Source organism: Nilaparvata lugens, chromosome 5 (genome assembly GCF_014356525.2).
Source record: "Nilaparvata lugens isolate BPH chromosome 5, ASM1435652v1, whole genome shotgun sequence".
In the NCBI taxonomy this organism is placed as follows: Eukaryota; Metazoa; Arthropoda; class Insecta; order Hemiptera; family Delphacidae; genus Nilaparvata; species Nilaparvata lugens.
This window is the reverse complement of record NC_052508.1, coordinates 30,396,800-30,409,316: the sequence shown is the minus strand read 5'-3', so window position 1 is coordinate 30,409,316 and position 12,517 is coordinate 30,396,800. Positions and strand designations below refer to the sequence as shown.

At 33.5% G+C, this 12,517-nt stretch overlaps 1 protein-coding gene across 1 annotated transcript in view; it reads right to left on the bottom strand.

The window, feature by feature from the left end:
• Positions 1 to 304: 304 nt before the first annotated feature.
• LOC111044439 (beta-1-syntrophin) overlaps positions 305 to 12,517 on the bottom strand; it is an 80,480-nt gene continuing 68,267 nt past the window's right edge. The window contains exons 6-8 of the mRNA XM_039429445.1: positions 5,653 to 5,852; positions 2,871 to 2,949; positions 305 to 893 (exon numbers count right to left, since the gene is read on the bottom strand). Coding sequence (XP_039285379.1) covers positions 832 to 893; positions 2,871 to 2,949; positions 5,653 to 5,852 — 341 coding nt within the window. The 3' untranslated portion in view covers positions 305 to 831. The remainder of the gene's footprint in view (positions 894 to 2,870; positions 2,950 to 5,652; positions 5,853 to 12,517) is intronic.

Below are 12,517 nucleotides of genomic sequence, written 5' to 3'. Positions count from 1 at the left end.
GTGCCAGTTTAATGGAAAATGGACTTCTCGGAAACAACCTTTTTATTTTGTCGATAAGAAAAAAAACAGGTGATTTTCAGTTAGAGAAATGCTTTATATGCAGTGGTTCCGCCTAGCTAAAAATAAACTTTACGCTTTCTTTAATACTCATAATAAGAAATTCGACATTTCTGTAGTTGATTTGAGAAGATCTAGGATCGATCACTCATCAAAAATCAAATATTTGAAAAGACTGTACACAAAACCATTAGCTATAGAAACAGCCAATTACAGAAATTTGTAATCCTGGAGTAATGAGGAAGTCAATTTGAATTAATTTCTTACTCTTTTTGTCAAAGAAGAAGAACTTGAAAAGGTTAGAGAACTGAAGGCTTGCATCATCAATCATGATGTTCCCATCCAATAAAATTGAATTTAAGAATTTAAAGTTACATTAGTTATGAAACAAGTATCCACTGAAGCGAATGTTTGTGACAATATTGCATTCAACTCATTTGAAAAAATACAAAATCTTCTGCATAAAAATCACATCTTTGAGGAATGTTGGGAAGATACATACATGTTTTTTAAAAGCAACAGTTATTTGAACTTCAATGAGTCAGATTGTAAAGTATCTTACATGGTATATCTTACATAGGAATGAATTCAAAATACAAAATGTATAATCACTTATCGTACTTTTGAACGGAAGAACACCTTCATCGTACTATAACCTGATAATCTGCTAGTAGTCTCCTGGTGATTGGCTACCAGAATGAGGTGGCGCTGCTAGTAGCCACCTAGTAATTGACTTGAGGCGGAGGCGGAGGCGTCGATCGGCATCTCAACACGTCACAGCTGTGAACTGCTTTTGTTCACGTTCGTTATTTCCGACGCACAACATATTTGTGACTCTGCAATAAATACCATATAGTTATTAACAAAGACATATTCATGGATAGATCATTTCTCAAGCAGCAACCATGGATTCATCAGGCTGGGTGAATAATTCAATAACTGTAGGCGTGTATTAGGCTATAAAATACGAGATTCTAATGATAGAACAGCATTCAACGCATTCTCTTGGGAACTAATTTTGATCAATATCATCCCCAGGATGTTTTGAACAGAGTTGCACAGTTATAGATCCCGAGTTACAAAGAACTCAGTACCATAGTAATGTCATAAATAAAATGGTCAAGGTAGTTATAAAGATTCAAATACTCATCTGCAAAATTAAAAAATGTTGTTCCAAGATCTTTAATACAAAACGTTTAGAAATATCTTACGTAAAACACAGAAATTGACTGTTTCGTGTTTGAAAACAGGATTACTCAGGGTGGCCACTAACGACAGGACAAGTGTGTTGAACATGTGTGCAAACACATACTAGTCATGGATGTTGTTCTTCGAACGAAAACAGCTGCTTGACAGCGGCTTCTAACATAAAATAGATTACCAATACACAGTGGCGAGGCGTCCAATCATCGTTTGATGCGGCGATGAGTATAGGAATTGGACTAAAAATATTTAAATAATCTCAACTCTTAAATGTACTTTTGTAGGCATCAAACCCCGAAATTATGTTCAAAAACTCCGAAAATTTGAAAAATAAAACGATAAGAATATGAAAAGTATGACGCTCAATATGAATATAAAGCGCAGAAGGCTTGCGGATCACTCCAGTCATTGGCTAGAGCCCCCAGCCTACAGGTTTCAGATCATTCAAATAATGCTCGAAATACATCGCAATGCGATGTATTCAGGCTTTCGTGTTCTCGGCTACTGTCGCGGTTTTCAGTAGCTGCGTTCTCCCTCCTTCCCACGTCCCACCGTCTCTACAGCTTCAACGAAAATTTTTGCATTTGACAATTATTGTTTTAAAAGTGAGGTTATTCTTATTCGTGTGAGTTAGTAATTGTTCTTTTACAGTGTTTCATGTGCATGTGTTGGTAGTGAGGATACACTGAAAATTATACAAGAGTTGAAATTGGAGAGATTTCTTCTCAGTTCTCTGCCTTTTGTATGTAAGTTCAGGAAAGTCTTCAGGTACTCCAAAAGCTTCAAAAGTCAACAATTTGCTAGCGTTTCTATCTAGAAGGTGGCACTTGGACCCACTTGGGTTGGTGGGAGGGGGGACCCCTGTGATGACCAGTAGAGCATTCCTTGCTTTGCCACTGACAATAAAAATATAAAAAAAACACTGGAAAATGACAAATTGTGATACAAAAATAATTCAACCTCGAATAGAGCAGCAAAGGAAAAATAAACAACAAAAAATCGAAGATATCCTGACCACAAAAAAATTTGTTGGAAGCCTTTCGCTGATGACACAAAATATATGACAAACATGTTCAACACACACTTGTCCTATCGTTAGAGGCCACCCTTACATAAATTGTGTGTATTTTCGACAATCAAGCTTTCAGACTTTTTCTATTTGTTTTTGTATTATTTCATCTTTTACATGAATTCACAATAAGTGTATTATTGTATTCAGGTCATCTATTTGCTAATGAAACTTTAAATAAGTTGAGATATTTTTGCCCATGAGGGAAGTCTCCAGTTTATATACTTCAAATGTTCAGTTTTATACATTTATTGTTTTATGTTGAATTGAATAGTTGATATTGTTTCAAAGTAAATTACTCACAATTGAACTATTAATGAAAATTAGATTCTTTCGAGGAGTATCTCACGATGGGAAGCACAGGAAATTATGCAGTTGTAAATTGTGAGAGAAAAGTGCTAGCCAAACGTTGAATGTGTCTTAATTTTAGTCTTCTCATTCCTCTCGTTCAATCAAATAGATTTTTTATAAATCAAAATAATACAACAAAATTGATGACACTGGGTTAAAGTTAATTAACGATTCTTTGATTAATACAAACCTAATCTATGAATCTTTGCAGAAAGGAAATTATGAAGAATGAAAACTATGGGTTTTGGGCAGCATTCCATATCCAGTTCCTGAAAAATTCAAAAAGTTGAAATTAATATAAAACTTTTTCTCGTTAGGTGAAAGTAATTAATATAATAGTTCTGAACATGTAACGAAAGTTTCAGCGATTTATCTAGTATTATTTTATGAAATTGGCTGCATTTTAAACTCACTTATAAATTATACATGGGGAAATAGATTCCATTATCTTTTAGTTAAGACCTTGGCCCATCTGCACCATCTCTGTTCAAACTGAGAAAGATCAGCTGCAGGTTTGAACCAGAAATGAAACAAATTATAATAAATTCAACCACGCCTTCATGTAATCATAGATTAGTGTTAAAAGTAGTTGGTCCAAACCAACTAGAGATGAGCGGAAAAAATATTTCACTATTGCTATTGCACGGCTTATCAGAAAATGAATAAAATCAGCATAAAATAATATTCAAAATCAAGTCTAAATGGATCATAAAGAATTCCATTTCTTGCAAATCGCGTCAGATGAATATTGGATGAAATTAGATACAGTTAAGAAGAGGATCCAAAAAAAGCATAAAGGACGCCTTTAACAATGTAATTTTACAAACTTATTTAGATCATTTGAATTAAGAAACCGCTTTGAAAAAGCTTTTCACTACTTGTGTGTTTCAATTGCTGTCAGAGCTTGAACTTATTATTACTTACATTTTATTAAAATTTCATTATTACAGAATTTACATTTTTCATATGTCATTTAATTGTCAAAAAACATATATTGCATCTGCTCCGACTTGAATATCAGTAAATCTGTATAAACTCCAGCTTACAAACAAGATAGCATTAAATTGGTTGAAATTGTTGTGTTTTAAATACAAGATGGTGCAAAGGAAACGCATGTTTTTCGAACCAATATTACTCGGCGTTGAGAGGGGGTATTGACCTTGAACGAATGTTGGCAGACGGCTCATACTATGCCGTTTCAGTCGCTATGGAGCGTTGGAACGTACAACATCGTGTGTTCCCAGTCGAGCAGTTTTTCAGAAACAATGAATCTGCAGTCACAGTGCAACGCTATTCCGTCAATATTTTAGATTTGGACGTCTAGGTGCAGTACCTGATCGAAATACTGTACTCCGATGGGTTGCAGCGTTTAGAAGTACTGGTTCTGTGATGAGAAAGAAACCACCTGGTCTTCCCAGTTTAGTTAGTACCCAGGAAAATGTAGACTGAGTCAGAACGTCAGTTGTTACTGGACCTAGACGATCGACTACACGAAATGGTCTCAGGACTAGACGATACTAACTCGATCTACATTTTCGAACTGAGCCATTCGTTCAAGAGCAATATACCCCCTTCCGTTGCCAAGTACTAGCGGTTCGAAAAACATACGTATCCTCTACACCACTCTGTAGTAAATAGTTGAATAGTGAATAGATACATAGTTGAATAATAGTTGATAAGAATAGAACCAACTCGACTTTGAATATTCTTCATCATTTGGTAAATCATTGAATTCATTGTATTTTTTAAACTATCAAAACTGTTATAGCACTGAAATAACAGTGTTATGCTCAGACTCAATTAGCAGTCATGACAATATGCTCAAAATTAGATCAAAGTGGCCACATTCTGCTTCCCCAAGCAAGTTCACTTTTGATATTTTCACTATAAATATGATATAACAGAATATGAAATATGAAATAGTTGTTCATTGCAGTATTCAAAAATGAACATGATAGAATACAATATAATTAAATTGAACGTTATATGGAATAATAAAAAATAATTATACAAGCCCTTCCAGAAAAGCCTCAAGCTTGAGCTCTGGAAATAAATTAAAATAATACCTATTATAGATACAATCTATAGAAATATCTGTATGACAAGAAAACGGGCCACACAGAAAACATAATACAGATTATATAAACGTGTAGATGAAGAAATAAAAACAATAATTTTAGAGCAAAATCCATTAATGATATTATAGCAATTACTTAAAAATTTCAAGCTTTGAATGCACCTTCTCGTATATCCAGTTTTTCACCATATATATCTAACTCTTTGTGATTTTATTATCAATGAGTTTTTCTAGTAATCTATTTACCAAGTTATGGCAGTGGAATAGAAGTTGGTGTTTGCAAGTCTGGAGAATATGACGTTATAAGACACATTACCTATTAGACACATTTGTTCGTAATTCTGGACCTTAATATGGTGGAATATAGGGTTTTAAATTTACGTTTTTATTATTAATATGTAAAATTGTCACGTCTCAGTGTCGTGATCGACTTCTTTGAATATTAGTCTACTCGAGTACATTCATGGCCTACCCAGTGCTGCTCTGATAATGTGTTTTTGTAGAACAAAAAGTTGATGAAGTGTCTGTCGTAGTATGCTTCCCCCCCCCACCACTATGCTTCAATACTATACAAAAATAAATAGTGTGCATAAACGTTATGAATATTTCCAATGATAGCAGGATGTTTGATTTTGTAAAATATATTGAATCAGGTAATATATTAAATATTTGTCAATATTTTGAGTCAGGTACTGTACTTCAATTTTGAGCAAAGGTAGAGTAAGTGTGATTTCAATTTCAAGTTTTGGTCTATTATTCCTAAAAATTCAATTGATTAGACATCTTAAATTTTTCTACAAGAGCAATTTACAACAATAATCTGATATTTGTATATTTAGTATAAATCATAATAATTTGATATTTGTTAAGCATTGTTGCGGTTGGTTATACTCACAATATCACTTTCGTCTCCTCCAAAATCAAGCCACAACAAGCGTTGGCCGTCATCAGCCGACGTTTTCAGCCTTTCAAAGGGAAAACTCCACAGCTTTTTCGATTCATTGCGACTCATTCCACTTGGCGCCGCTTCATACAATGTGAATCCATCCTCATAATTTAATACTAGTTGACATGGTTGGCCTTTCCATGAACATCCTACAACAAGTAAAAAGGAATGTAGGACATAAAGTAGCTACTTTTGGTGAAATAATTTCAACTTTTATGGCAGTTTACAACGCAAGCCATTGGCCCAAAAGATTTATAACTCCAAATTACAACGAAGCATTACTAACTCTAGGTAATTTGGATTAAAGTTGAACCTACAAAACGGTTGATCCCTGAAAGATATAAGTTAACAAATCTCAACATTATATCAGGTTTTCTGGTTTAATCACGACACTTGAATCAGGTTTAAAACAGTTATACACATGTGAATTGAGGTGCGAAGTACAGATGAATAGTTGAATCTTGGTTACTGTAACATATAACACCTAGTAGCTACATCAAATGACCAAAATGAGTAATTGTCGTATATACCGGGTATCCCACGAAGAGGTTTACACATTTGATTTTAAATTACGTGCCCATTTATGCACCGAACTTAATTTTTTAATTTTACACAGTTTACAAAGTAGGTTCTAAAAATATTCTGGGAGAATTTCAACCCCCTAACCTTTGTAGAAACAAAATGGCGGCATGTTGAAAAACATTAAAAAGGTGTTTTTGGTTTTAAAAAATATTTTTATTGTTGCACTTTAGGGCAATATAACTTTTAAATAAAACAACTAGAACAAGGCCTAATAAAAAACCTTAAAAGTCCAAAATTATTAAAATTTAAACACATCTACAGCAACACACTGATAACAGCGCTTAAGAAATGATTCGTAAGCTCTCACAAAGAAACTCCGCGGTATCCGGAGAAGTTCCTCTTCTATTGATCGTTTTACTTCCACATCATTATCGAATTCATGGATATAAACTTTCTCCTTTAAGTAACCCCATAACTAGTAGTTCTGCGAACAGTAGACCTCGCTCATGAATAGCCTACAACTTTCAAACTAATGAGAAGGGTCATTAAGAAAGTACAGCACATTTTAGAGCGGCACAATTAATATTCAATTTATATTAAAACAGGAGGTCTTATCAAAAATCCTTACACATACGTTTCAGGGCCTTGTTTCAAAGAACTTGTATACCAAATCTCATCCAAATCGGACAATAACTGCGACTGTAACTGCGGTACAAACAAACAGACAAAAGCCGATCGAGTCGAAACTAAGACCTCAGCTTCGCTTCGGTCGAAAAGAAGTCACAAACAGTGAAATCTGGTGATCGGGGTGGCCAATCTAGAAAATCAATTCCACGACCAATCCAATGGCCATGAAGTTTGTCATTTTGTAATTGCTTAATATGATTTGCGAAATGAGGTGGAGCACCATCTTGTTGGAAGATTGCTTGATCCATTTCTGGTACCATCAAATGAGGCAATACTACTGCAACGTAGTAAACAAATAAGATAATAACTCATGGAAGTAGTAAGCGAATTGGTAAAATTTTCAATATGCCGCCATTTTGTTTTTACGAATGTTAGGGAACTGAAATCTTCCCAGATTATTTTCAGAACCTAATTTGTAAACTGTATAAATTATTTTTAGGTATAATATTGTAGTGTATGCAAAGGTTGTAACCAAGGTACCTAGAATAGAAGGTACTGGCCACGCGCATCTCGATCTTTTAATGATCAGAGTCAGATGATCGGTGTTACTTCATTGGTGTTCTAAATAATATCTATTCTTCCTATCTTTTCAATGTTAAAATGAGCAACTTTGTAAGTCTTTTTCTCAAAAAGTACATAGCTTTCAAGTCCCATCGACATCTCCTACGATTCATACAATATTTATCTTCAATTTTTCTAGAAATTTAATACTTTTCGACGGCTGGATCTTTCAGAATGAACGATTTTGTAAGAGCCTGCACATCGAATACCTGTTGCTCTCTTATTGAAAATTAACATGCTTTCCCTGGCTCTTTTGTAATATTGATTTATTAATAATGAATTTGATAAATCGATCATTGAATAAGGAATTAAAAACGTGAAAACATTGATTGTACTATAATATTATTTCTCTCACAATCCTTTATCTTGTCTATGTACTGTATATTATATGTAGAATCAATAGAACATTTTGCCTAATCACTCAGGAGGATCTCTTTTTCAGGAAAATTATGGCTTTCACATACTTGATCAGGAAATAGGTTTTTGTTTGAATCTCACTAATTAGAAACTACACCAAAATATAAGGGCGAATATACAGAGTGTGTCATATGTATGGGAACCCTTCAATAAGTTGGAGACTGTTGTAGAAATAATACTATAACTTCCAGGATAAGTTATTGGTCAAATACTCCACCTTTTGACATACAACTGAATTTCAACCCCTCATAAGGGGGTGACTTAGGGGTTGTAACTCGAATATTTGAAATGTAAACACCCATTGTATGATACGTCATTTTAAAGGCCTTTTCAGAACAAGAAATATGACATCAATAAAAATGTTCTACGATACTTTTATCTAAAATGGCGGCTGATTGAACTTTATCAATTATTTCATTATAAACTAAAACTTCAATCAGCCGCCATTTTTGATAAAAGTATCTTAGAACATTTTTATTGATGTCATCTTTCTTGTTTTAGAGGGGCCTTAAAAATGATGTACCACACAATGGGTGTTAAAATTTAAAATATTTGAATTACAACCCCTCATTCCTTCAAAAACTAAAACTTCAATCAGCCATTATTTTGATAGAAGTATCATAGAACATTTTTATCGATGCCATCTTTCTTGTTTTAAAAAGGCCTTCAAAATTATGTACCACACAATGGGTGTTTACATTTAAACTATTCGAGTTACAACCCCTTAGTCACCCCCTTATGAGAGGTTGAAATTCAGTTGTACGTCAAAAGGTAGAGTACTTGACCAATAACTTATCCTGAAGGTAACAGTATTATATCTACAACAGTCTCCAATTTATTGATGTGTTCCCATACATATGACTCACTCTGTTTATTAAAGCATGCATACCGCGTGGGGAATTCTCCATAATTGAGAATTGTATTGAATACTTGCTTTCGTATTGTGAAACACATATTTCGAATTTATTATTTGTAAGAGGAACTCTCAATTGATACTTGTTCTCTTATTGTAAAACTCTCATTCTTTATTTATTTGTGAAAGGGAAAATCAACTCTTCATGATCCAATAATAATGAATCATACATTGAAAAGTAGACGTATGAATATGAATTCATACTATAAGTATCCTACAATATATTCCTTCTAATAAACTTGATAATTCTATGAGACAAGTGATAGGTTGAATGCCTGTTTGAAAGACTACGAAAGGATGACAATCTCTTCAACCAACTCGGAGGGCATTTCTATTCTAGAAATTAAACTCTCATACACTAAAAACAGGATAATGTGTGGTGAATTCCAATTCTTATCAATCTCCACATTATTATCCTATAACCGGAGAGATAATAGTTGGGCATATTTTAAGATATTTTTCCAAATTGCAATTTATTCAGTTTATAATGCATTTATGATGTGGGTGTTATACTATCACCCCATACTCTCTTCTGTTCCATATTGGGGCTTTCTACCAAATAGAGTGTGAGTGATGTATATGTGATAAAAATTATGTTTCTAGATTGTGCCTTGGTCACTGAGTAGAAATAATTTTGAATCCGAAGTTCTTTATCGAAAATTCAATTGAAATTTGATTGTTGATCAATCCAATTGATTGTTTATAACAAACAAAAACATCAAATATCATTATATCATTTCCAGGAAGGAAAGTGGTGCGCTTACCATCTTCATCCATTGATCATCCACATTCTCCTTCCAAATCACTGATGGAATACCCTGCACTAACAACCTTTATTCTCTGCAACCGCTCTTGATTCCACTTTTATCAAATTAATATTAGCTTTTCCTTTATATGTCTTCTGCATTGAGATTGGTATTAGAATCAATTTTGAAAGGATAGATATTGGTTGAGTTTGCAGAAGAATATCACAATGAACAAAGGAAACAGCTCGAATACAACGTAATAAATAACGAGAAAGCTCAAGATAACTATTAAAGTATTCAAGCCAAGCCTAATTATTATGATGATAAAACAGTAATTGAAAAAATATAGGCCTCTATTATATCATTCAAAGTATTACTAGGAGAAATAGGCTACATTCAGTACCTTTTATTAACTTTATAATTGTTGAGATATTAAAACTTTGAATAAAAAACCTCCAGTAGAAAACCTTTGAAGCCATTACTATTTTCAAATGTTGCCAAATTAAATCTATTCATTCCTTCTACGAGAGTATCCCTTCTTGTAGTATCAAATGAGAGTTCTCTATCTTTAAACCTGTATGCCCTTACATTATCGAACATTCTGGAAGATCTAGGAGTTCAAAAGTGATGAGTTTCTAAAAAAAATTGAAGATAAATATTGTATAAATCATAGGAGATGTCGAAGGGACTTGAAAGTTATGTACTTTTTTATAAAAAGACTTATAAAGCTCTCGAGAAAAATAAAGATAAATATTGTAGGTATATGACCGTAACATACAACTATCACCTGGTTAAAGTATGTGGATATGTGTATATCATCTTTTCCTGAATTAAGAGTGCACTGCTAAAGGATTAAAGATGTTGAACCAGCAAGATGTTCTACTGATTCTATGTGATATACAGTAGGCTACACATACATGATATCAAGGATTTTGAGGAGAAATAATATTATAGTATACAATCAATGTTTTCACGTTTTTAATTCCTTATTCAATGATCGATTTATCAAATTCATTAGCATTGAGTAATTGAATATTACAAAAGAGCCAGGGAAAGCATTTTAATTTCTTTTTGAGGAAAAGACTTACAAAGTTGCTCAATTTAACATTGAAAAGATAGGAAGAATAGAATTTTAGAGTACCAATGACGTCACACCGACCAGCTGGTTTGGATTTGTTACTGCGCATCTTTTCGTGGCCACTACCTTGTATTCTAGGTACATTGGTTGTAACCATCTTTCAAACGAATTGTACGATATTTAGGACTAGTATTTGTAACTCAAGTAAGAGTTGAACCGTTAGACCCTACATCTACCTCTTGGTTTGAAAGCTCTCATAATATCATAGTTTCCACCCCATTCACCAACAAAACAAAACACAATGGATAATATTCACCAGGCATCTGGAAGGTTTGTTTCCAAACGGCTATACTCGCAAATTTCAAATAAACAGTCTAGGAACTATGCTAGAATTACATAATTATAAATAGTTATATAGTAATAATAATAGTTTTATAATATCAATTTAAACAGGAAACACACGACATAGATAGATTAAAAACACAGACCACTCTCTACACGGTCGACAAAGATCACAGCCATCGAAAATTTCCGAAAATAATGTAGGTTTCCAAGTGTTTTTAATCTATCTATGTGATTCCTGTTTTGATTAATATTATAAAACTGTAAAGTGTTTGCTGTGATAATAATAGTTATATAGTACTATTATTACTATTAATAGTTATATGTACGCTCAGGAACCGAAGTGTAACTATTTCTCCCAGAGGAAAACGTTTGTCGATGGTTGACTGTGCGACAATTTCCTCGAGGGAGAATAATTGCGCTTTGGAGCAGTGTTTCATACAAAACAGTTCTCTAATAAAATTTATTAGAACATATAATTCAACTTTTTACTACTGAAGTGCTTTGAACTGGGTCATGATGCTTCTGCAACACTTCTAGACTTATGTAAGGCTTTTGATATTGTGGACCACACTATTCTACTTGAAAAGATAAAATACTATGGAGTGAGAGATATTGAATACAATCTATTGAAGTCTTACTTGAGTAACAGGTTGCAAACCACCAAAATAGGGAATAACATGTCTGGGCTAGTTGGTATTAGAAATGGGGCCCCGCAGGGCTCGGTTCTCGGACCGTTCCTTTTTCGGTCTATATAAATGACCTTCCTGATTATGCAAGTGAGGGTAGAGGCATATTATACGCAGATGATACAACATCTTCTCTATACTTATAAAAGGCTAAGCCCCGACAGACTGAAATCACACCACAGCCCAAACTACTGAGCCTAAAAACTTGAAATTTGGCACGATTGTTTATGGTAGCCTGAAAACATCCACTAAGAAAGGATTTTCAGAAATTTGTCCCCCTGAGGGAGCTGGGGCCCCCCAAAAATTTTGTACTTTTTAACCGCTCATTGCACAGCAAAGTCATGAGTAACTTTTTTGTTCAGCTAAGAAAAAAAATTAAATCTATGCAGAAAAATTTCGATCAGGAGCACAGGGGGGTGTCCAGGAGAGGGCATTTTTCGAAAATTTTGATGTAAAATCACACTAAAGCTCAAACTAATTGTCCTACAGACTTGAAACTTTGCACAAATATTCTTCAAACATGCTAGACGCGCACTAAGAACGGATTTTGAGATATTTTGCCTCTAAGGGTTTCAAAGGATGAAAAAGGATCCTATTAAGTAAGGTTATGAACATGGTAAGGTGAGTGCCATATGGAAATGAGATAATTTATTTATTGACATGTGATATTCTAACATATGTTGTAATCATTGGAAAAACAAAATAATTTATGATAGAAATTAAAAAAAGAACATTTGTTCTATTATTGCTTTCTACCTGATTCTACCTAACCTCAATAATATTGTTCTGATAATTGATAAATATGTTAATAATATTATTATTATTGATATAATAAAAGTATTGTTTTGATAATCAATTA